The following is a 25,978-nucleotide window of genomic DNA, read 5'->3' on the forward strand; positions in this document are numbered from 1 at the left end:
CTATGTTTGGTCTGCATCAAATCTACACAAACTGAAATCTTGGGACATTTTCAAATGAACAAGGAAAGTAATAAAATGGAGAGAGGAAAAAAAGGAAAGAAGACTATTCAATAACATATTTATTTAGCCAAAAAGAATTATGGGCACTGCCACAACTGAAAAGGAGAAAAGAAATCATACCCCATGTCTTAAGTTTCCTTCATCAAATTTGTTGCTTTTTATGTAAAAGAGGTGCAAAATGCCATAGGAGAAATCATGTGACACTTGTATGCTTTTGATGTGTGCTGTCCCCATTTTGTTCCATATTGATTTTCCTTGAAGGGACAGAGCCTTTTTGTAAGATGAATTACAGTAATACTTATAAAAATGAGAATCGTTCAGTACTTGCCTATTCAGTATATAGTCACAGTAACCTCTCTCTCTCTCTCTCACACACACACACACAAAAATAATAATAAAAAAAAAAATTAAAAATCATACAATGAAGAAAAGCTCTCACAAGATTTAACCACACGCCCATAACAAGACAACATAGTCCTTCCTGACTAACCAAATTTCAACCTCCGTACAATAGGACCCTTTTTCTAGACCAGTTATAATCATTACCCCAGAATATTTCACATGCCATGTTTAAGGCATCACAACTTGATCAATCTAATTAAAATATCTTTTGGAAAAATAATTAACAAAAAGTAGAAAATGGAAATCACTAATGATCTGGACATCCGGAATTTGCAGATCGGTTGAAATTCCATTGAAGAAAGCTCTATTTTTCTATACCGAACACTACTTCGGTTAAACAATGCTCATCCTTGGCCTGTAAAGACAGAAAAACATGAGAAACTTTCCCCTTCATTTCTCGACAGTGGAGCAAGCAACTGCTATAGGACCAAGGACCAAAATGAAATAAAAATAAAAAGATAAAAAACGAGATTAAAAAGTAGCCAAATAAACAAGCAAATCTTATACTAACAAAGCATCTTCAACAAATTCTGCACCTCATGTGCATTGATAGATTCACTAAACATTGAAACATGGAAACTCAAATACATCAGAAGGTATAAAAAAAGGGGAATAAATATATCGAATGGAAATATTAGCTTCTAGGGCCTAACCAAGTCATGTACAAAAATTTCTGCCGGCAGGAGTGATGAGATTATCCCCACCAGCTGTTTTGAGAGGGCAAACCCGTTGCTTTAAGAACACCACACATCAACTGCAGCTTCAACTGTTGGAGTGGGAGTGCAACTCTTTGGTTGAGCAAAGTAAACCTTGTTGTCTATGTCCATCCATGGCTGTATAGCAGTGTGAAGCGAGATTTTGAATAATCTGCAAATATTGAATTGAAAGCTTCCAATTGCTCCAAGCACATCATAAGAGAAGGTGAAATAAATATGCATCTTAATAAACTTTCGATAAAATCACAAACTAGAACCAAGCCAACAATCTAAATGATTTTCATAAATTGCTATGCAGCAGGAATTCCACATTCCTTGCTCTCGTCTCACGCACTGTTTGCACTTTGCTCTACATTCTAACATAGCCATACACATAAACTTGTTTGTATCCCCATGTCAACTCTTGCCTCAACCAAATGGCCATGAAATGTGCACCAAAGGCCGCTGAGTTAAGTCTTGTCGATAGGTATGTATGAGCAGTTTCAAGTCAAAAGAAAACTTGCTTGACATCATTGGGCCCAAAACTTGCACTACATCTTGGGCATTTGCGATGTTGACTCTTCAAGATATCTTGTACACAGGGATTACAGAACAGGTGGAAGCACTTTGTAATGACAACCTGAAGAGCCAAAAGAAAAAGAAATTTTAACATGAAATGAAGCACAAATGAAAAGAAAAGACAGACGAGAGATTTGTTAAACAAGTAAGAAAGTGGAAGTACAAAATTCGAAGTTGAAGCATCAACACCCGATACAACATGTTGAATCAAGCCTAGCAATTTTGGTCCCAAAACATACGATTTCACCTTCTATAATAAGTTTATCTCTTACAGGAATTCATCTCCCAGTTACTAGCCAACTAAGATTTCTTCGTTTGTACTATTTTCTTGGAAGCAACAAATTGCAATAACGATACCAAATTCTCCAATCTCTAAGCTAAATCTAAATATGCATAATATGCTAGGAAAAAGTAAAGTTACCTGCTTTCTACTGTTGACACAAATTTTGCAATTCACTATCTTTTCATATTCCCCAAGTTCCTCATGAAGCTTTTCAACTACTGATGAGCTTTCCATCTGTGCTTCAAGCCGTGAAGCTTTTCTCCCAATAACTTCTAATTCCTCTTCAATTCTTTTCTTCTCAAACCTAAAAAAGAGCTAAAAATCATTCCCAAGTTCTGCAAGAACAAAATAAAAGAAGAGAAACAGGAAATATCCAGACCTTTCTTTTTCTAATTCTATCTGCAGCTCTGCTTGAGTTATTCGACTTTTTTCAACTTTAGATTGAGATTGATCAAGTGACTCCCTTGTTTGCTGAGATGCTATTCTAATATCCAATAATCTTTTTTGAGTGTTTTCTAGAGTATCTGTGTCATGTAATTTGCCGTCTTCAATTTTCTGAACATGATCCGAGCAACCTCTCAACTGTAATATTAATCATACTACAATGATAAATAAGCAAATATAACATAATTATTCAGAAGGTAAGTTAAAATTCTCCATCCCCACAGTTAGTCTCAAAATATTCTCATATTACCTGGTCTTCAATTCTAGCAGCTTTCATCTCGTAAAGTACAAGAGATGCATTGGCTTGCTGAACCTCCTTTTCCAAGGTCTGTTTCTCTATGAGCATACTCTCCTGCGATTGTCTTGCTCTCACACCTTCTAACACAAGCTGCAAAAACAGATATGGACAGCACATGAACGTCAAATAAAAAATTGAGACTGATATTTATAACGTTCCCAAAAGTGGCTATATTGCACAATAGAAAGAAATTACAATATTAACAACCTTTCAAGAGGACTTATCTCTCCCTCACAATCCATCGCTACAGACTGATGTCCCAAAACTATGTCTAATTTGTGAACTCCAACGAATTCACCGAACAAACTACCAAGTAATTACAATTATACCACTATGAAAATTTCATATAACCCATTAATACTCTATCGTTGACATACAACAGTCCTAACATGAAAATAATGCAGCATTTGAGACCAAACAACCAGAAATCGGTAATTTCAGTGACGATTTTGGCTAAAAGTTGAGTGACCACTTGCATCTTTACTCTCTAAAATTTAGGATTGGTAAGCCGGAAGTAACCACTTGCATCTCTAGACCTTTCACTCCCCCTCTCAGGGTTATAAAGAGTAGACAATAGTGTGAATGGAGATGGATGTTCAAACTTATATGGTAAAGAAAAACAAAAAGTGAGAATAATGAATTCTTTTAAAACTCCAGCCATATTTCTAACTATGTTATAATTAATTTTTCCATAATGCAATTTATTATAATAATGACTCCAGAAGCGTTCTTCCAATGAGTTGAACCTGCAGTACTGCTCTTGTCAATTTTCCCTTGTGGTTCTCCAATTGAGGAGACTCCCGAACCCTCCCTTTCCTAGTTTTTTTCCGGAATGAACTTTATTGTTTCTTTTATATATATACACACACCTACACATATATAAAGAACAATGGTAGAGTGATGTAATTAGATAAGGGTTAAATTGGGTAATTAGGTAATAGGTTTCAGTTAATTCCCTTTTTACCCCTAACTTGTATTTAAACTCGCTTTCCCCCATGTATGCACAATTAATGAATAAGATTTTTCCTCAAGAACTCTTCAAGATTTGTAGTCTACATCAAATTTGATGTAACACCAAAGGACTGAATTTGAATGAATGTAATTCTCTTCCTCAAAATGAGGGGAGATGCTTTATTTATAGATGAAATGATTACAAGCTTGTAGAATAACAAACTACCTACCTATTTTAACTAAAACACTCTTAGCTCACTTACAAACTCTCGATACACCATATTCCACCCCCCCTAAAATCAGACTCGATCTCAAGGATGACAATTAGGATGCCAATCGGTAGTCATCGAGGGGAAAATAAGGTTTGAGATCGGCAACATTGAATATTGGATTAATATGTAGGTCATAAGGCAACTCAATGTGGTAACTTGGTTTGGCCATTAGTCTACGAATGAGAACTAGGGCTTAAATGCAGTCTTCCACTCATACCTCGACCTCATTCGAATCTGGTGGTATTCACTCTTCAAGTCCTCTTTTGAAAAAATCCAGGCTCCTCCAAGTTGATGAAGTAAATCATCTATTCTAGGGATTGGGAAGCTATACTTCATTGTAATCCGGTTGATAGTTCTACTATCAATGTACACCCTCCAACTACTATATTTTAGGGGTAAGTATTAGCACCGCACATGCGTTAAGCCTTGTTTGAATGTGGCCCCCTCTTCAATAATTCTTCAGTATGTCGGTAGAGGATCTCATACTCCTTAAGACTCATCCTATAGTGAGGAAGATGAGGGATTGTAGAACCAAGTCAATATGGTGCTGAATGTCTTCGCTGTTTTTTGTATATATTTTTTTTCATTTCAACAAGACAAGACCCAATATATCAGTCTCCCTCTCTTGAACAAACATTTTGCCATGTATTTGAGGATTAAAATCTACTTTGAGAGCTGCTTATGATGAGGAATTTGGTATTCAAAAAAAAAAAAAAAAAAATCTCCTTTGAGAGCAATCGGCACCGTTTGGAGAACACAAGACACCCTATCACCTTCATCCATGTCAATATAATCGGCTTCTTCTCAATTTTCTTAAATTTAAAGGCTTCCCCCTAGTTAGGTGTGTGTTGTTTGGCAACGAGCATAGCTCACGAAACTCCTTCTTACGATCGGCACTGCCAAGAGTTTCCCAGAGTCCCATCAACAGCAATCAGCTTGGCCAAGATCGGATTCTCTAATACCAAATTGATGTAATACCAAAGGACTGAATTTGAATGAATGTAATTCTCTTCCTCATAATGAGGGGAGATGCTTTATTTATAGATGAAATGATTACAAGCTTGTAGAATAACAAACTACCTATTTTAACTACCTCACTCTTAGTTCACTTACAAACTCCCGATACACCAAAAAAGGTATCAGAGCGCCTTCATGAAAGAGCCTGAAGGTGACCAAGAACACCTCCAAGAATCCCGACCCTCCTTCAGATGCCGAAGCATCATCCTCTTCTCCTCAATCTCTCAACCGACGCTTGACTCATGTGGAAGCATCACTTGAAGAAAATAACATTTGGCTACTGGATGTACAATCGAAAATGGTTGGCCTTATGGCTTCTATGGCTGGAATTCAACAAGCAGTAGAACTCCTCACTCAAGAAAAGGGTAAGACTACTGCTGCCTCTATCCAATCCAAGCTCCAAATCCCAATCCTCTGCGCATCCAAGAACAAAACTACAATTCTACCAACATTCAAGAACAAGATCCAAACTTCAACCGCATCCAAGAACACATGGCTAACCCACGCCAAGATCACCAAGAACGGGCTGTTTTACCTCAATTGCCACATGAGAGAGGCAATCCTAGAGCTGCAAGATTTCAAGAAACACAACCTCAAGCTGATCAAAGAATCCAAGGCTGGGGTAGAGCACCTTATGGACCTCAATTTGGCATTGGTCAGAGGGGGCAATTGGGTAGGAGAATCCTGTACAAAACCATCACTTTTTTCAGCAAAGACATCTTCCCCACAGTGTGGTAGGATTGGGATCCATCTCTTCTGACGAGGAAAATCTTGGAAATCTAATGCAAGATTATTGCCAAAGATACCCTCCAATCTAAAGACCACCTTCCATTTCAAGAAAATTTTCCAAGATCAGCCATATCATAGGCGGAATGATAGAAAATTTTCAAGATTGGCACCAACCTCAAGGAAATTATGGTAGATAACCTTGGAGGCAAGATTCCAAACATAAGATGAAAATTGACCTTCCATGTTAAAACGGGCGCATAAACATTGAAGTATTTCTCAATTGGGTAAAGAATGTTGAATGCTTCTTTGATTATATGGGGACTTTGAACGACAGGAAGGTTAAGCTTGTTTCTCTCAAACTAAAAAGTGGCGCTTCGGCTTCGTGGGATCAAATTCAAGGCTACCGACGTACTTATGGGAAAAGACTTATAACTAGCTGGCCAAAAATGTTCTTTTTTTTGCTTAGAGATACTAGCTTGGTCAACAGGTACTCGAACACCTACAATGCTTAGAGTCTTGATGAACTTGATGAAGAATTTGTCTTAGAGATTTTTTCACAATATTATGTAGGAGGTTGTTTTAGCCATACTCCATTGAACGAGTTTATTTTATTTCTTGATTATTTCAATTTTTTTCTTCTTTCTTTTTAAAACTCGAGGACGAGTTTTCTTTTTGGACGGGTAGAATGATGTAAGTAGAAAAGGGTTTAAATTGGGTAATTGGGTAAAAGTATAGGTTCATTCCCTTTTTACCCCCACTTGTATTCAATCCCCTTTTTACCTCCACTTGTATTCAAACTTTATAAATAGGAGTCTTTCCCCTCATGTATGAATAACAATTAATGAATAAGGTTTTCCTTCGAGAATTCTCCAAGATTTGTAGTCTACCTCATAGAGCTTTGTTATTGCTTCCTTTGGCATACTAGTATTTTTGTTGTCTATTAAGGTACGGTTATAGGAGGAATGGTAGAACTTTTAGGGCCGTAAAGAGGTCTGTGAATGAAGTTTTGGATATTGTTAGATTTAAAATTTTATTTTGGGAGTCAATCTCTCCGTTTTATTGATTATCATATGGTTCTTATCTTTTCGGATTGAAGCCAGTTCCTTGAAAAGGTTTGGGTCACCTTTTCGTTGGTTTCTCTTTTAGGTGCCCTAGTACATTCTTTCATTTTTATCAGTAAAAGCCAAATTACTCATTAGAAAAAAGGAACAAAAGAAAAAGAACAAAAGAATTGTAGCTCTATGGAGGACATCATAGTGCATCTACTGTTTCATGGTGAGGTTTGGATATTGTGCCACCTGTACTTTATACAAATCCTTTGGGCCCTTAAGATTGAGAGGAGTATTACCTTTTCTTTTCTTTTTCTTTTTTAGATTTTGTGATATCGTGGGATGGGGTTCAGTCAATTACTAGGTGTCATGCCTATGATTGGGCATCCAATTTCCCACTAGAACTGATCACTTTCGATTGAAGCCATTTTTTGCACAGTTAGGATCTTTTGTATGCCCTTTCAACCAAAAAAAAAAATGTTCCATAGTGCACCAAAAAATTATTTGTTGCTACACTTTCTCACATAGCCCACACACCATGGAAATTAGGTCAAAAGCTTGAATTCCTTTTCTGAGGTCAGTTTGAACCATTGTGTTTTGAATTTTTTTTTTTTTTTTTTTTGAAGATTACGAGGAAAAAAAAGGATATAATGAAAATGAAGATTGCCTCCATTCACTTAATATGCAGAAGTAATAAAAGAAGGTAAATAAAATTTATCCTCATCAATCTTCTAGCCTCAAAAGATGTAATCACCTTAATGTTGTAGTCATCTCTCTCAGTTATTTGCTGCAACAGATGCTGGTTTTGAGTTTGCATATCGTCATAGGCCTGCCCAATTGTCTGTCAAAGACTAACAATTCGATTACCTCACAATGCTTAGAAGACCAAACAATCAAAGTTCAAAATACAAAAAAGTTACCTCAATTTCAGACAAGTATGCCACATTTTCATCGCCTTTAGATTTTAAAACATCTGATAATCGAGTTAAATCCCTGAAAAGTAAAGAAGATGAGCACATGGTTTGAATCCTATATGATTATAATGTTAGAGGGAAAACAACTTGAAAAGCTGTCAAGTATCCCAGAATAGTATTAACCGGATAGCAAGCAAACATTCAAACAATGTAACTGAAAATTATTAGCAGAACTAGTATAGAACACAAATGTGCACACAACTCAAGAAAAATGGATCCAAGAATCTGGTTTCAGAGGGCAGAGGAGGAACAATAAGCACCCTGAATATAAATTGAGGAATAAGGCAGTCAGATCAAATTCCAACCTTTTAGATGCTTCTAACTTTTGTCTAAGGCGTGCAATCTCAGCTTCAGCAGCAGCTAGCCTTTGCTGAGATATAGCCTCAGCTTCATTTGCAGTCTTAACACGTGATTCCAGGTTGCGTTCGTCCAGAGAGGATTTTAGAGATTGAACACGAGCCCACGCCTTATATTCCAAATCCCTAGCTTCCAAGACTTCCCTGCAGAAGTAAATTTCTAAGCACACACCTAACCAGAATAAAATATCGGTACATTTTAGAACTTCTTAGCATACAAAGATTAGAGAAGCAAAATAAAAAGGAGAAGAAAAAGTTAACATTCCACCCCTTAAATCTTGTTGTCCACCCTGCCCCCTCGAAAAAAAACCAAAGAAAGCAGGGAAAGGAACTTTCTACCATGATAAAAACAGGGGAGACGGAGGTTAATTCATGTGATATTCCAGGGCATGCTTGGGAGCTATTTTGGAAGATAGATTTCTGCTAAGGTCTCTGCTCATAAAATCTTTCAAATGTATCATGAGTTGCTTGTAAAGGTTCAATTTACTACGGATTTAAATTCACTGATAAATCCATAATTTTAAGGGAAAAAGTCCACGGCTCTAAAAAAAAGTCGTCCATGAAATTATGTGTTTATTTTTAATAAATAACAGAATTTTATTGAAAAGAAAAAAAATACAAAAACATAAAATTAAACTACATAATATTAAACGAATAATAAATAAATAAAGGCCCTTCACTACCAGAGGCAACAGAGAGAAATTAAAATACCCCCTCCCCCATTGATTATGACGTGAAGAGTCATAAGAAGGCTTCAGTTCCGAAGCCCACAAAGAAACATTGCATTATGTTGTTCCTCTTCCCCCAAAGGCCCCCCACCAACCACCCCATCTTGCCACAACAAACCTTGCCTTCTCACAACAAGAGGTGTGGAGAAAGAACTCCTTGATCACCTCTCTGCACCCTCTATGTCTAGGCAACCAGAACCTAAACTCCTCAAAGAAAAGACTCCAAACAGCATGAGTCAGATCACAATTTCAAAGGAGACAATAAAGTCCTCAGCCGCTTACCTACAAAGAATGCAACACGATGGGCACCTCCCTCTAAATCCAATCCAAAAGCATTAACTCTTCAATTGAGAATCCATCACACAAAAAACTTAAACCTTCTTTGGAATGTTCACCTTCTATAATGAAACAAAGACAACCACTTGAGGGACAAGGACTAACCAAACAACAAAAGGAGAATTTACAAGAAAATCCTTTCGATGGATTAGGACTCCAAATACAAACATCTCTTCCCTCAGAATACTACAAAATTCTCTATTTAAATAAAGATGGGCCAGAACTTTTGTTCTGTTGTTTCCCTATCGGACAGTGGATGATGGAACCCCAAAACGTGCAAAGGAGGAGACAAAGAATGAGCAGCAACCACCAAATGGATCCTCATCATAGATAAATTATAACACCTGAGTTGAGTTCAAGAGAGGTACATGAATGAACTAAAATCACAAGAACGGAAAGTTACTACCTATACCAACAAGGTACACCATCCTTTTCAGTTGCTCAATCATAAGAACTCCAAAGCTATGTGTGCTTAGCTGGGAGCAATCTATGTTGGGTAACATCCTGAAAAATTTCCTAGGAAGCGTGCGAAGCTATAAAGCACCAACACTCCTAAAATGATCAAGTGTCCATGTCGGACACGTGTGCGACACGCCAATTGGCATGTTGATTATTTTATTAACTTTTTTTTGTTTCTGACATGCCAAGATACAGTAAGGGGCACATCCAGGACACTGCAAGCTGCAAAAAGAATTTTAAAAAAATAATAATAATATTTTTTTAAAAAGAGACAATTTTATATGAAATTACAAAAGAGAGGAGGAAAGAAGCCCCACAACCAAAGGAGTTACAAAAGACATCTCTAATTTGTCAAAAGAGAATCAAAACTATAACATTTGAAATGTTTAAATAATTTACACCAAGAGATGGCAATGTTATGCACCTGATCAAAAAAGAGTTCATAGTGTTGAGCTTTGTTGTTGAAGAGGCAATTGTTTCATTCAAGCTAGACCGACAATAAGAAGGCTCTAGAAATATGTTTCCATAGGAGACCCTTTCTACCCTCGAAAGGATGATCTTCGAGAACAAGGGAGAGGAATTGGTTGATATCCAAGGGAAAGACCACATACCAATTAAAAGCATGAAGAATGTGATTCCAAAAGCTCCTTGAAAAAAGGCAAAACATGAATAGATGACTTTGAGATTATGTGTCCTTTTTGCGAAGAGTGCACTAGTTGGGAGACATCGCTAAGAGGGGTTGCGACGTTGAAGCTTGTCATGTGTGAGAATAGCCCAATGTGATAGCTCCCAAAGAAAGAATTTAATCCTTTTGGGATAGTGATCAGACCAAATACCACCGATGGTGCCTATAGAAGATAAACCGCTGTTTTTTTCGATACGTGGTAACTCCTTCCCTTTTAGAAGATAAACCACTGTGTCATACCTAGAATCAATCCATGATTTTGTATAAAAGATCTCTGATGGTTCCAGCTTCCAAAACCATTTGTCGTCAGATTGGAGAGATTGATAGGTAGTGAGTGTTTGAGAGAGCATTGCCCATTCATCGGTTTCCAAATTATTTAGATGTCTACAAAGGTGGAGATTCCACCCACCATCCTCCCTGCTCCATAAATCATGGCTTCCTTTGCCAGTGACAGAGAAAATAGGTTGGGAAAAGACCTATGCAATAAAATATTGTTCACCCAAGCATCGTACCAGAAAGATATGGAATTCCCACGGCCTAAAATAGCAACAACATGCTGATCCACAAAAGGTTGGAGATAGGACAAAGCTTTCCAAGGACCTTTGGTGGTGGACAACCAGCTTTGTTACTGCACAAGGATGTTCCAAATTTGGCCATGATTACTCTCCTTCATAAAGCATATTTTTCCATCCTAAAGCGCCAAATCCATTTTGCAAGGAGACTCATTTCTCAACTTGAGATTGGTGATCCCCAAGCCACTGGTGGATTGTGGGGAGGTGACTTTGTCCTAACAAACAAAAGGTAAGTTAGAGCCATCTTCCTTCCCTTTCCACAAGAAGTCACGAAAGATCTTTTCAATCATATTGGCCACTTAGTAAGGAAGATTGAAAAGGGAAAGATAATAAGTAGGAAGGTTGCTTAATGAGGTTTGAATAAGAGTTAACCTTCCCCCTTTAGATATGTAAGATGATGACCATGCTTTAATTCTTCGCTCAATTTTCTCAATCACCAGGGCCCAAAAAGAGAGTTCTGGCCTTACCATGAAGAGGAAGCCCGAAGTAGGAATTTGGCCACATTCCAACCTTGCAACCATACAACCCCGCAAGGTCCCGAAGCTGTGTGGGAGTGAGATTGATGCCTAGAATTTCAGACTTTTGGTGATTGATGGAAAGGCAAGAATAGGACTGGAATGCATCAATAACTTCACCCCATCTTTTTTTAAACTTATTTTAGGATTTTATTCGGCTGGTTGATTACACTTTGTCAGCTGCTGCTAACAGTGTTATTGAGTTGCCCCAGGCACGCGCCTAAGGCGAGAGGCGAGGCGACCTAGGGGAGGAGCGCCTCTTGCAATGGTTGGGTAAGTGTCGTCAAAGAGGCGCTCAACCCATAGTGCCTCACAGCGTCTTTTGGCGCCTCAACCACCGACGAAGGCATGCGCCCAGAAGAAACCCCATGTTCTACTTTATTTTTTATTTTTTTATTTTTTTTATTTTTTTAATTAAGAATGCTTGATTATAAGACCCACAAAGAAAGCCCACATTCAAACTTTTCAGACCCTTTTTGTTCGGTTGGTTTCATTCATCTTCTTCGACTTCTTCCTCGAATGGATTTCACGATTCGCAGCATCGTCTTTACTTCTTCACTTCTTCTTCTTCGACTTTTCTATTTTCAGCAAGTGTGAACGACATTGAAGCCGTTTCAATTGAGTAATTTCTTCTTGTCGGTCAATGGATTGCAATTGGATTCAATTTTTGTTACCTCAACGTCAATGACTTTGATCTCTATGAACATCCCATTTCTGTTTTTTTCTTCTTTTCTTCTTTTTTTTTTTTTTGGTCTCAAAGTAGATACTTTTTTTTTGTAGTTTTGTTGTGTTAAACTAATTACTAACTTATTGGAACTTGAATATTGTTATGACTTATGATAGTGTATGTTGGTCATCTTTATCTATTCGTTTTTTCATGAATTGTATGGTTGTTATTTTGATGTTAAAAGGCAATGTTTCACAATATATTTATATGCACAACACACATTTATTTTTTAAAAAAAAATAATGTCCCGATGTGTCACGTCCTTTTTTGGAAATTGGCACATCATCGTGGCAGTGTCATGTCATATTTGTATCGCGTGTCAGTATCTGTGCTTATTAGTGTATGAGTGACAAAGCATGCTAAAAGGACCCATGTTGGTTTGTGGAGATAGTATTCACTCTTAGGAGCAATTTAAAACAAGCATGGATGACGTTCCTGGTCACAAGAGATCCAAGGGAATGTCGGAGCCATTAGGTGTAGAATCCAGATTTCGAATCATGGGCTTGAGAGCCTAGGGCGTTACAGTTGGTATAGAGCCAATTATAGGTTCTATAGACTAGCTTACATCGTAAGCGATAAGAATTCCATTGCTAAGCAACGATCCTCTATCACCACCAAGTGAGAGAAAAGGTGTATGTAAATATACTTAATTTAATAGATCAAATTTTATGCAAGCAACATGTTGAGGTACAAGTCTATCATTTTCTGCATTAGATGTTATCTAGGTATGAGCTTTATGGTGTAGATAACGCATTGATGGTCTAGAAATGTCATGTAAACTAAGAGAAGTAATTTTAGTGTAGTTATCGTGGAGAAAGCCTGCTGGAGAAGAGGTTCTCGTCGTCGTGGAGACTTAGAACATGCTAAGAAGCTCGTGAGGCAGGTGACCAGCCCCTAGCCCCTCCAACAAATCTCGAGGAGGAAGTTCCAGTGGGGCAACCACAAGGACCCACAACCACATCTTTACTAATAGAGACTCCACATTCCCTTATACAGACAGTTAGCAGTCAAGCAACCTAGGAGGATCAAGATACTAGAGTAGTATCTCTGTGGAGACAATATATGTGGGATTAGAAATGGGATCCCCAATGAACGATTTTTCAAATGTGTTGTTTGGTCGCCTACTGGTGGTAGGAAAAATCTACATGTTCCGACTGGTTTCTTGAAGAAAGGTCTAATGGTTTTCTGGGAAATGATTAGAGATTTTTTGGGTAAACTGGAGTCTTGTTTGTTGTCCTTCCCTCGTTTAGGTGTTGGTGAGCCTTTAGCTCGATTTGAAAGTGGCTAGAAACTTTCAGGTCGTTTCTCAGCCATCTGAGTCCGATTTCTCTTCTTGGGTCAAAAAAGATAAGGAAGTGTTGTCAATGAACTTCAACAATCTGTTTGTTGTTTCTCGATTGTTTGCCTACTATTCTTGGCAAGATATTCATCTTGCTTTGGAAAATTATTTTCAGTCTAAAGTTCTAACTTTTTTTCCTGAAACAGAAACGAAACTTTTCATTGATATAATAAAAAGAGTAATAGCTCAAAATATAATGAGACAAAATATCAAACCAAGACAATTAAAAGTTGAGGATCAGTAGGTACACCCAGACATCTCAACTATGTTGACACCCCATAGCACCCTCATCATTTCCAATACGAGATACAGGGATTCATGGATTACAAAAATACTAAATCGCTTGATTACATAGAAAATAAAAACGCATTCCAATTAAGACAAATATCCTGGATGAATAATCTTCAAAAAGTTTGGATCGTGAACTCCAAGAAGAAGCTAAGAGGCGGACTCAGTCTAAAGTTCTAATCAATCCTTTCATGGTTGATAAGGCATTAATAAAACTTGATGATAGCTTTGTTTATATGGTTTTCAATGAAAAATGGCGAGAAATTGGATCCTTGCATTTGAAGGTTGAAAATTGGTCTTACAAAGCACATTCTCATCCAAAGTTCATTGTGAGTAATGGAGGTTGACTGTCGATAAAAAATTTACCTTTGCCTTTATGTACTCGTCCTATTTTTGCAGCCATTGGAGAAAACCTTTGGGTCTAGTTGGTATTTCTTCTCCTACTCTGAATTTTTTTCTTGCTCCGAAGCTCATATTGAAGTTAAAAGAAATTTGTGGTTTTTCCCAACTGAAATTGATGTTAAAGGTAAGATTAATGGAAATTTTCACCTTAGACTTGATGATATTTATCCATTAGACCCTCCTTCTATCCTTCAAGTCGAGTTATTTTTCAAAGATGCGAGATTGATTGAAGTTAAGTGTGATGAAGAAGCGCTTGAGGTTTCAAATTTTGTTTTAGAGGGTGATATCATTCTGTTAGACAAGGAACCAGTTTTGCTCCAGCTTCGAATGAGGTGGATCCGCTTCCTCTAAGGAGCCTTAATAATCCTATGGAAACCGCAATTAGTACTCCACAACCCATCGACTTTGAGAGCAGTAAAGGGGATGTGAACATAGAAAGTTCTCCTTTTCTTTTTATCCAAAAGAAGCATCCATCCGCAAAGGAACATTGAGTTCAATTCAGATGTTTGGGAGGAGTCATGTACACGTCTCCTATTAGTTGATTCAACCAGCAAACAATACATATCCTTTACCTTATAGTTTGAACTTCAGTCAATCAATCATTAAAGTATCGGGTTCAAATATTACTTTTGTAAACGAAGTTTATAGCCATCCACCTCCTCAAGACGCTCCTTCGAGTTACAATTTTGATGGAGATTCAGATGTTAGTTTAACTAGTGAGGATATTATAGATTCTCTAGCACAAGATGATCTTGTTGAGGAGACTCCAAAAGTTTGCTTTGCAGATGGTTTTGATACTTTGTTTGAGAAAGGTAAAAATATTCAAGCAAAATTGTCTCCCAAAATTACGGCCAAGTTCTCTGCTTTGAAAAATGTGACTTTTAGATGGAATCAATTCCTCCTCATTTTCCTTTTTTTTTTTAAACAAGAAACAAGCCTCTTCATTAAGATAATGAAATGAAATTAATGCTCAATGTACAAGAGATACTAAAAATGAAAGGACTTAGGATCAGCAGGTACATCCAAGTATCTCAACTAGGTTGACACCCCTTTAGCACTATCATCATCTTCAAGAACTATAATAATCGTGAACTTAATCAATACAATACAGCCGAGACATATAAGTTCATAAAGCAAAACAAACACTAAAAGTTTAAGGCAACCTTAATTCAATTAAACAATGCATTTCAAAATAAAATACTGAAAGAATAATGCTATTGTCATCTGAGAAAATTGCAACCAGCCCTAACTCCTAGAAGCAGCCATTTGAAACAGCAACATTAGTGCTCTAGGGAGACGAAAGCGCGCCAATTCAAGCTAATATCTTGGCAGGAGAGGAAAGCGTGCCAATTCAACATTACTACTCTTGGCCATTCTAGGTTACATGGATTGATCTAACCCCATCACATTTGGAGTAAAGAGAGGAATAAAACCCCAAGATGAGCTCTTCAATTTCACAGTAGGATCTGGTTGGGATTCCTTGATCATTGATCAATTCTGCTATCAAATTCTTCCTCTATTTTGCAGCTAGGAAACGATGGAAAAAGGCATTGTTTTCATCCCCCCAAATAGAGCCCATTTAATTTACTTTTCTGCATAAGATTTCTTTCATCCATTTGGTAGATTGCCAATAATTCTGCTTTCAATGCTACCCTTCATCATCGGCCAATTGGTCTCTCCTTCCAATATTTTTCAATAGGAATTCTTCTCTGCTTTTCTTCTTTTTCTCATAATCAGCTAGTCATTTTTTATGGTTGTTTTGATCCTTCTTAGTTTAGAGAAAATTAAGAAACTGGCCAACCTTGCTGCTCATCCATTTCAAAGGATCTCTCAATCAGCCTGCAACATTCCTTGATATTCAGCCAGCTATTACAAAATCGAAATGGAGTTGGCCCCCATTCAAAAGCACCACTTCAAACAAAAGGGGAAAGTGATCGGACATGATTCGCATTGGTCTAGCCACTCTTGAATTCTCAAAAGCCTCTTCCCCCTTATTAGATACAAGGAATCTATTGATAAGTAACTTAGAAACTACTTCACCTTCTCTAAACCATGTGAAACGGCCATTTGAGAAAGGAATTTCCAGTAAATTGTTTTCGCCAATGAATTTGTTAAAATTTCTCACGTCTCTTGTTGCTCTTCCCATGGGAAACTGCTCATTTCTTCGACGTATACTATTGAAATCTCCACCAATGCTCCAAGGCTCAACACACATATCGGCTAGGGAAGACAATTCAACCCAAAGTCTTCTTCTTTCTCTATAATCAGTGGGGCTGTAGACATTTGTTATCCAGCACTGCTTTTTACAAATAGTCAAGCACTTAATTGTCAAGGAAAATTCAGCTTTATAGGTATCTATTACAGAAGTCTTTCCTTCATCCCACATTGTTAGGATACTTCCCGATCCTCCTTTAGCTTCCCACAAAGGTCCATCCTACATCTTTTGAACCCCATAAGCTTTTTATGAAGGCTCTATCAATGCTGTCTCTTTTTGTTTCCTGAATTAATACTATATCCGGGTTAATCTTTTTCAAAAACCTTTTAAGAGTCAATCTCTTTGATTGTTCACCAAGTCCTCTTGTGAATATTCCATGAAATGATCTTCATTATGGGTAACCCAAAGAGATTGGTGGTTCTGTCCAGGAATTGAATTATTTTTGTGGATTTCTCGTATTTATGAGCCTAAGCCTAATTGTTTTGTTTGAAATTGCATTTTTCTCCTAGTAATTTTATTCTTGGAAGCGACAGTTTAGAAACTGGTTTGTTTTGTGGTTTGATTCTCGCACTTCCAGCCTTATTGGTCTTCTCACCTCGACGGCTCATTGGACTACTATCAGCTTTGGCTTTTTAGTTTATGTGCTCTCTAGTTTTGCTTTTCTTTTTGGAGCTGGTTTGTTAGGTTTTAAGAGATTAAATTTTTTTTTGTCTTCTCTTTGAATCCCAGTAGTTCTTTTTTCCTTCTTTTGTTTTTTTTTTCAATTCTCCTTTCTAGTTATTATAGTTTGAGCATTAGTCTCTTTTCATTTTATCAATGAAAAGTTATGTGTCCTTTTCAAAAGAAGTGGGATCCCCAACCGTTTGATGGGTTGTCAGGTGTTCCGACAGTTGCTGAATTGTGGCCACCATCTATCGAAGTCATTTTTCAATGCATGATCTGCTCTGCAGAGCATAAGGTTCTATGTGTCATTTTTAGATATGTCCATTTAACCCATAGGACCAGGGCCAAGGCCCCGCGCAGACCATACCCGATTGCACGGAGAATGGGGACGAAGTGCAGAACATTTTTCCCCATTGGCAATACGGGGCCAGGGACGGGGATTATATTCCCCGACCCCGACCCCGCCCCCGCCCAAGTATATTATAATGTGTGTGTGTGAAATGTTATTAAAAAATATAAATAAATCAATATCCTGTGCTTTATAAAAGCCTTCTCCGGCATCGGTCTTGCAATCATTCTATTAGCCTCTTCTGATGCTAAGATATTTTTTTGTCAATTATAAATCAATTCTCCGTTTCCGTTGTTTGGAGCAAATTGCTTCTACTTTTTTAGATTGATTGATTGAAAGCACAATCGCATAATTGAAATAAAAAGAAAATCGAAGTTTAACAATATTTTCTCTATACTATTAAAAGAACTTTCATCGATGAAGTTTATAGCCAAAACAATGACTGGATTTGGTAGTAATTCTTCACTCTAAACTACAAGATAGATGATCAATTGACAAGCCATTTTAGACAACCAAGGAGGCGTTTCTTGCAACACATTAATTCATTTTTTATGATAATATAAAATATCATAAACCAAATAGAGAGAATTTAGACCACCCTACCTCGATTCAGTTGATTCACGACTATACATATCAATTATGAGTTTCAACTCCCGATTAACTTCTGTTAAATCTTGAACCTGCATCAACGTTTAGAAACGGATGTTATAAATACCAAATATTTTGTAAATTACAAGCAGTCGGTTTAATCCGTCCATGAATCTGATCAGGTGGTGTGATGAATCTGATCATTCAGGTGGTTTGAAGATAGCACACTTTAATCCGTCCATGAATCTGATCATTACTCTTGGCATATTAATCCACAAAAAAAGGACTCATTAAATAAAAATTACACCCCATGCATATTCTGAAATAAGAAACAGACATTCTTCATAACTTTTCCATTACCTAGGAAAAGATGGTTGAAGGATAACTTAAAACCTAAAATACGCTAACTACTTAATTTTTCCACATCAAGTGGTTAATGCCTATTCACCTCTTTTAGAAACATTTTATGGAATCAAATCAACAAAATATTACTATAATTATGAAGTTTCAAAGCTAACACCTCATTGCAGAACTAGTTACAGAGTTAACCTTAGTAACAAAAAGAAAAACATATGGCTCAAATGGCACACAAGACACACAAATGCTACCATGTCAACCCTCTCAAGCCCATTATCCAAAAAACCTCACTATCACTACCTGTTCTTAAGATTTCTATCTTTAAAGGCAAAGAAAGGAAAAGAAATTTTTGTCAGAAAAGTTGATTATACCGTGGCTTCCAACTTCTGTATCTCTGCAATTTGATCCTTGGATCGAGATGACAAACTTTCACACTCCATTTCCTGTATCAGTCCAAAAGAAATGATGTCAGCATTCAACCCCTTTTCAAGTCGAGCATAATCAAACTCTCCCTACCATTCTATCAATAATACTAGAAAGAGATTGCATGTCAGCCCGCACAGAATGGACATCTGAAGCAGCTTCTTTGTATTTGTGTAACTGACTTTGCATAGAGCCCATTGCTTCTGGAAACGAGGAAACCAATGCTCTAAATTCTGAGATGATTTTTTTCCTTCCTGAAGAAAAAGCAATCCATCAGAATGGAAATGGCACTAAAAATCAATGTGGAGGGCAATATATATTCTATGATCTGAGAAAAGCATTAAACACCATCCAACCTGGTTCTTTCAATACTTCAACCATCTTGTTCTCAATTGACCTTTTTTCATCCTTTTGTTTCTGAATCAGCATTTCCAGATCATTAATCCTAGTATCAGAGACAGTGGATGATCTTCTCAAGACATCAAGTATGTTATTTTTAATATTCAGTTCCTTCTCCTTCCATATAATGCTATCCTTCTCATCCTGAATTTGGCAGAAACTGTGTTAACTTCAAAGAGAAAAACAACAGAATAAATGACAGATTCAGGCATTAATGCAACTACCGACCAGTTTACAACCTGTAGTTTCTCAAATAAAGCCTGCTGCTCGTTTACTTGCGATTTTAAATTTTCTATTCGATCTCTCAATAAAAGATATGATTTGGAAGATGAAATGGACTTCACACTCTTCATAGTATTCTGTCAAAAAGGCAAACAGAATTGTAAATCAGATCCTAAATGTGGTAAACCCTTGTGATAGGATTTTCAGACTATATAAAAAAATAAAATAACTACAATTAGGAAACAGGCAACTGAAAAAAAGACCACGTTTAAATAAGTTCCAACCCGGATATCAGATAACTGTCGAAGCATTTTTAGCCGTCCTTCATGTAGACTGTTTAATTCTGCCAGTCGATCAACTGCTTGGTCCTGTAGAGCAGCATTAAATCACATTAGTAACTAATGTCTTATTATTTCTCAAACAAGAAGAGGAGGGGAAAACCTAAAGTTTCAAAATGAAACCAAAACGAGGAAAGGGGGAAGGGAGGGGGGAGGAGTTACCTTCAACTCTTTGAGAGAAGACTCCATATCCCGCAGATCTTTTTGTTTATCTCTCACCTTACCACTGCCAGAATGTTTACCTGCTAGATTCAAAACAGGAAATCCAGCCTTTTTTGCGGCATCATGTTCAGCTCTAAGCTTCGTTAGCTTGGAATTGCTCTCTTCCAGTTCAGCCACTGCACTCTCCAATTCCACTTCATAACAAATAAAGAGAAAAATGAAACAACAGAAAATCCGGCAGATAATGATTTTTTATTTTAAAGAAAACAATAATAATAAGAAATAAATAAAAAATATTCTCCTTCGGATCGAAACCCCTGTATAATGTTGCACGACATTCCATTTTTCATTTCTTTCTTTTTTCTATTTTTCTCTCTCTCTCTCTCTTTTCTTTTTTGCTGATAGGAAACAAAATCCCTCATTCCTCAAATAAAATTCTAAGAAAGAAGAAAACCCCTGACAAAGTTGTGAAGTTCTATGATGAGACCCCAAATTGAAAATGTGGGTTCTTTTAATAAGAAACTGGGAATTGTATCAATAAGGGATTGATTAAACAGATGATTCCAAGAGATGCAGAATAATTCACTAAGATGACACAAACACAACGGCACATTATTTTCTAGAAATCTAGGACACGACTATTGAAGTATATATTTTTTTAAAATATAAATAATTTTTATACAATGTCAGAAACTACACTTGATCTCGTGCATCTATATGCTTAAAAAAGATGAGTTTCACGTGTTTTGCTCATAAAGTTTATTGTTTTTTTCACATCATTGTTTGAGTCAATTTATTATGTCTAACAAGTGTTCGACTTGTATTCACTCTATACAACTAGCATTTGACATATGTCTATTGTGCTAACAAGTGACCAACATATGTTCAACAAGAGACAAACACGGATACATAAACCAAATTGAAGTGTTAGTGCTTCCTAGATGTCTATCGTACCTTTAACACACCTACAGTACTCCTTACTTACTTGGTCCTCCTCTCTCTGGTGGGATATTTGTGGGCTTGGTTTTTTGTATGCTCTTGTATTTTTTTTTTTCCTTAATTTTTTCTCAATGAAAGTAGTTTCTAACCAAAAAACAAAGAAAGAAAATAACATTCCTACAAGTACCTATCTTTTCATGAATCACCCTCCCCTTATTTGTGGGGGAATATTCTCAAAAAAAAAACAAAAAAAAAAAAAAAGAAGAAGAAGTTGTTTTAAAGCAACCTACAAAAATCTCATAAAACTAAACCACCATGAGGTAAATCCTATTTTAGCAATTGATTATTAGACTCATGCTTGAAGATCAATAGAGGTATAAAGGTGTAGAAGATAAATATGTTTTGGACTACTGAAGGAAAGAAATAAAATAATCTTTCAAGGAGTTTTGAGGAAAAATGGTAGTTGATTCTTTTCAAAGCCATCTCTTAACTTTCTTTTTTATCATACTTCATTTTATATTAACACCAAATAGAAAGGTTCATTTCTGTAATACCAACTGAAACTTTGTTTTCTAATCTCAGTTTGCTTGGTTTCAGAGCACGCTATTCTAACCTCTAATTTCTATTCCATGATTTTCAATAAAGTTGTTTTTATGAATAAGATAATATATTAATGACATAGATAAATACTGAAATAACTCATGTTTCATTTCTCATTACATGTTCAATAATTATACCAAAAAAGTTATAATGATGTATAAGTACCAAAAGTGATCCAACCAAATCGCTTAAAATGCTAGGGGAACCAAGTTACCAAAAAAATCCGAGTATTGTTTTTTTTGACATAAAAGGTGTAGATTCGATAAAATGTATCTATCATGTGGTTCAACAGCAAATGATAAATCATATGAAATGTCCAGAAGTTACCTTTTAAAACTTTTAGCTCAGCTTTAGTTTTTGCATTCAAGTCTCGGTGATTTTCCAATTCTTTAGCCAATGCCTTCTGCTTAAACAAAAAATCCTTTACTCTCAACCTCATATTCCTTGCTTCTTTAACCAAGTCACCGGATGTCCTATCCCTGAATGAATCTAACAAAACAACCAATATGTACAGAGACTAAGCAAGAAACCAAATGGAACAAAGAATGATAGCAGATAAAGATCATCACATAAGCATCCACGTTTTTTTATTCATACCATCTTTTGGGAGCTCATTCAACAATGTGGCATGTAAACCATCCTTCAGATACCAGAGATTTTCAATAGACGCTTCTATATTTCGCTCAATGGTTTTGGTCTTCTCGCATGGTGATTCTGTTTCTTCTTCCATGTGCTTAGAGGAACTATATGTTGAGGAACTTTGAGTAGCACCTGTTTCTGCAAGCCGACTAAGAACAGCATCTTCAAAGCTAGCCAAAGATCCATCTACAACATGATTAAGAAATGTTTAATGTTCATAAATCATAACTAGCAAAAGAATGGGACCAAGATATGAAAAATAAGCAGAGATTCTTTCCGTTAAAAAAGCAAGAAACCAAAGGAACATGCAGATTGTCTTTGTTACTCGAACATCTTATAACAATTTTAAGAGCTCTAAGTTGACTAAATACAACAGGAGTATAATTACAAGAGAATTGAAAAGCATAAACCAAGCAGCATGAAAATAATATAGGTTTAGAACCACACCCCAGCTTGTGCACTTCCCTTCAGAGAACTTCGTGTTTTTTTTTTTTTTACGATGTACTATTACCAAAGAGAGTTATAGAAGCTCTCCAATTAACCTTAAGAAAGACCCTATTATTTCTTGTTTCTTTCTATCGCAATTTTTTGACATTTACAGCCTCGCCCTCATTCTTTAAGACTGGCAGGCTGTTATTCATTAGTTTTGTTGGGAGGGGACCTTCTCATCCCCTGCCTGTAGGCTTTATTTCTTTTGTCTTCTAATATACCCTCATGTTTCCTTCAAAGAAATGTTGCCCAGTTCACTAGTTCACTTAAGAGGCATTTTGTCAAGAATCTTGGCAACCTCATTCAGAATATGCATGATCTCATGACAACCTAAATAATTTTATCAATGATCTGTAACACTGCGAATTTCGAGTTCCGTAGATACTGGGAAAGGAAAAATACATCCAGAGGAACACAAGCAGGTCATATAGGGAAGCTACAATTGTTGATATTGTGTTTCAGAACTTCATTATAAGAACCAACTAAAGAACTTAACAATAAATGGAAGCACTTTATCACACCAGAGAGACAAAGATAACATAATCAGTCCAAATAAAGGATAAAAATCCTCACCTGCAGCAGCTATAGTAGGTTCGCCATCCTGCTTGCTCCTCCACCTCCTCATACGGACAGAAGATGTTTCCAATCCATTAACAAGCTGTTGCAAAATGGATAAACTTATATCTCAAGCAACGTGCAAAAGATCGTGTGGTATGTCTAGAAGATGACCAGTGATAGTTATAACACATACCTCTTCCCAACAGTTTTTAACCACAGCCACTGTCATATCATATGGCTCTTGTTTCTCCTTTAACTGAGCATATTTATTCTGAAGAGATTTGTACTCTACCTTCTGAATCTCTAACTTCTGTATGAGCTTCTGATTTTGGTACTGAAGAACAGCAACATCAAGCTGCAAAGGAAAGCGGGGAATATTAGGACCTAGTTTTCAATTTCTTAAACAGTAGTATGCACACAGACCATGAAAAAGACCATCATTTCCTTTGGTGTTATCAGTTCACTCATTGGATGCAGACATTATGTTTAAGGGGTCTTTCCTTAATTCATAAATTAATAGCATGTCGTGTTGCTATTGCTTTTTTTTCTCTCTCTCTACTGGAAACAAATTAAGTTGGTAGAACTAACAAAAATCTAACTACATATTCATTATGCATTTTCCCATCTACTAATGAAATTTGATGAGGACGGAGTATTCTTAACAACAAATGAAATCATTGAGGGAACAAATGCCACGGATATTTAGAACATAACAAAGTTTTGCAGGAGAAAATTTTTGTAAAGAAAATAAGACTTTGTGTATGAGATGAAAATCCAGATAACTGCACTAATAAGTAATGACCGTAAAAACTTGGAAAGAAACCCGAAGAATGCACCCACAAACCACCACTGATGAAACCCAGCTTAAAAGAGTTAATATAATGTAATTAAAGAAAACATGAAATTACTGAAAAACAACTCATAGTTCAAAATTTCCAAACATGTAACAAAATGAACTTATACCAAGCTTAGCACACTTTTTGTTTTTTCAAAAACATAAACAAAAATATATATATAAACTAAACAAAAAAAACAAATATTCCCTAGTATAAACAAATAGAATGAATTAGAACTCAAGTATCCATTAGATATTCAAAAGATATATCCAATGTTGAGAATCCTAAATACAGCAAAGTTGAGGAAATAAAACTTCGACAAAATTCCACAAATAAACAGAACCCACAAACCTCTTCCTTGCTTATTCCTAAATTGCACATGGATGCCCAATAAAGAATGTGTTAATTATTTATTGTCCAACAGTATTTTTCTCACACGCATGTGAGGGGCATACAGAAATGTGGACATATTTCTACATGCATGGGAATACAGACTGCGGCATACTGGTTGTCTTCTTTTCTTTTCATTTTTTTCTTTAGTACAAAGCCATACAGGTAGTCCTCTAAATATCCAGTTTTATGAAATGTTGGAAACTATGAAGAGATTAACATGACAAAATCAATGACAGTGAAAATTACATATTTGTACAATGCAATGTTCATGATATAGATATATAAAGAATGCTAATTCTTGAATTGTATCAATTACAAGAATTAAGATTCTTCTGAATTATTGTATACACTGCAACACGTGATTCAATTGGGGGGAGAAAGAAAAACACCAATATTTGGAATTTTTTCATTATTCAATACAAATAATAGGTTGCTTTTCCCGAATCTCAAGCCACATCAGAGAGAATGTATTCAAAATCAATTTGGATTTTCTTGAACTCCATACACCACTCAAGATAAGCACAAATCATAAGTCATTAATTAAAAATTCTCGTACATAGAACCAAAAGTTCATGATCTTTTCTTCTCAGAAGATGACTTTCCTTCTCGGAAGATGACTTTCCTCCAAATTCTAACAGAAACCAACAGAAATTTACAATGATTGCATTAGACTAGGAAGACATAAAGTCCTGACACTGGGATTCGTAAAAGGAAGATGGCAACAAATAAAAATTAAAAATCCAATATCTCTAGTCAATACGAGCTTAAGGAAAAATAATAACTAAACATGCAAAGTTGTTCAATAAACGTAATAATCTATACTGAAACCGCTGGGCAGGATGGACTACACAGCCGAATATCGAAGCACAATAAGTTCGAATCAGTTAGAAACTAATTAACTGAATGACCTTACCTTTTTGTCCTCGGAAATGGGCAAGAAGGGCGCTTTCTTGGCAGTAGCAGCCGTTGGGGATATGGTGCTAAAGTGACGCCGCTTTCTATCTGATTCGACGGTGCTCCCCATTGCCCCTGATACAGGCCACAAGAGCCAGCCACCAGGTCCACTCACATAACACCTCTTCAAAAATTGAATACGCACCTGAAAACCCTAATTCAGAGGATCACCCTTCTGGAAGATTAATTACCGTTCACTACTCCAATCCAAAGCCCTCCTCAAGAAAATCCTAGAGCTAACAAGGTATTTGCACGAAGTTGGGCTTATATACTCAGTCTTGAAGCAACAAAAACCAATAAAAAAATATATATATGATCGATTCAGCCGCTCAAACCCTAGTTAAGGCGAAAACCTGTAAAACGAATGAAATTCCAAAAACCTCAGCTCGGAGGAACGGCTGAATTTGTGGGGCGTAACCTGGGTCTGGTCTGATGCGCCCTTGTGCTCCCACTTTGTGCTTGTTCTATGGAAGGGGGGGGGAAATGGCGAGTTGTGTGGGTGCTGTGGCAGTGCCAAATTTCCGATGGCGTCGAAATTTTTGAAAGATATGGGGGCACTTCCGGAAAGTGGAAATTCTATCGGCAACTGCAAATCACCCATTGGAATTTGTCGTCGCCATTTATTTATACTCGTCAATATTTTATACAAATCCGTGCTTTCCAGTATAAATTTATAGTTAATTCAAGTGTTTTG

At 36.5% G+C, this 25,978-nt stretch overlaps 1 protein-coding gene across 2 annotated transcripts; it reads right to left on the reverse strand.

Moving 5' to 3' along the window:
• Positions 1-941: 941 nt before the first annotated feature.
• Positions 942-25,905, reverse strand: LOC120089198 (E3 ubiquitin-protein ligase BRE1-like 1). Of its 2 annotated transcripts, XM_039046620.1 has the most exons (20): positions 25,665-25,905; positions 25,244-25,429; positions 23,295-23,456; positions 23,117-23,201; positions 22,013-22,240; positions 21,743-21,904; positions 19,877-20,070; positions 19,661-19,744; positions 19,394-19,513; positions 19,112-19,298; positions 18,849-19,009; positions 18,704-18,775; positions 17,991-18,067; positions 8,059-8,253; positions 7,700-7,772; positions 7,534-7,620; positions 2,714-2,851; positions 2,399-2,601; positions 2,158-2,323; positions 942-1,797 (listed from the first exon to the last, which is right to left on the reverse strand). In XM_039046620.1, exons 2-20 carry the CDS (start codon positions 25,352-25,354, stop codon positions 1,666-1,668), a joined length of 2,637 nt encoding a protein of 878 aa, XP_038902548.1. In that variant the 5' UTR covers positions 25,355-25,429; positions 25,665-25,905; the 3' UTR covers positions 942-1,665. The 2 variants fall into 2 exon arrangements, with proteins under 2 accessions (XP_038902548.1, XP_038902541.1); XM_039046613.1 differs by having other exon boundaries at positions 25,244-25,905.
• Positions 25,906-25,978: the final 73 nt, after the last annotated feature.

Source organism: Benincasa hispida, chromosome 1 (genome assembly GCF_009727055.1).
Source record: "Benincasa hispida cultivar B227 chromosome 1, ASM972705v1, whole genome shotgun sequence".
NCBI lineage: Eukaryota > Viridiplantae > Streptophyta > Magnoliopsida > Cucurbitales > Cucurbitaceae > Benincasa > Benincasa hispida.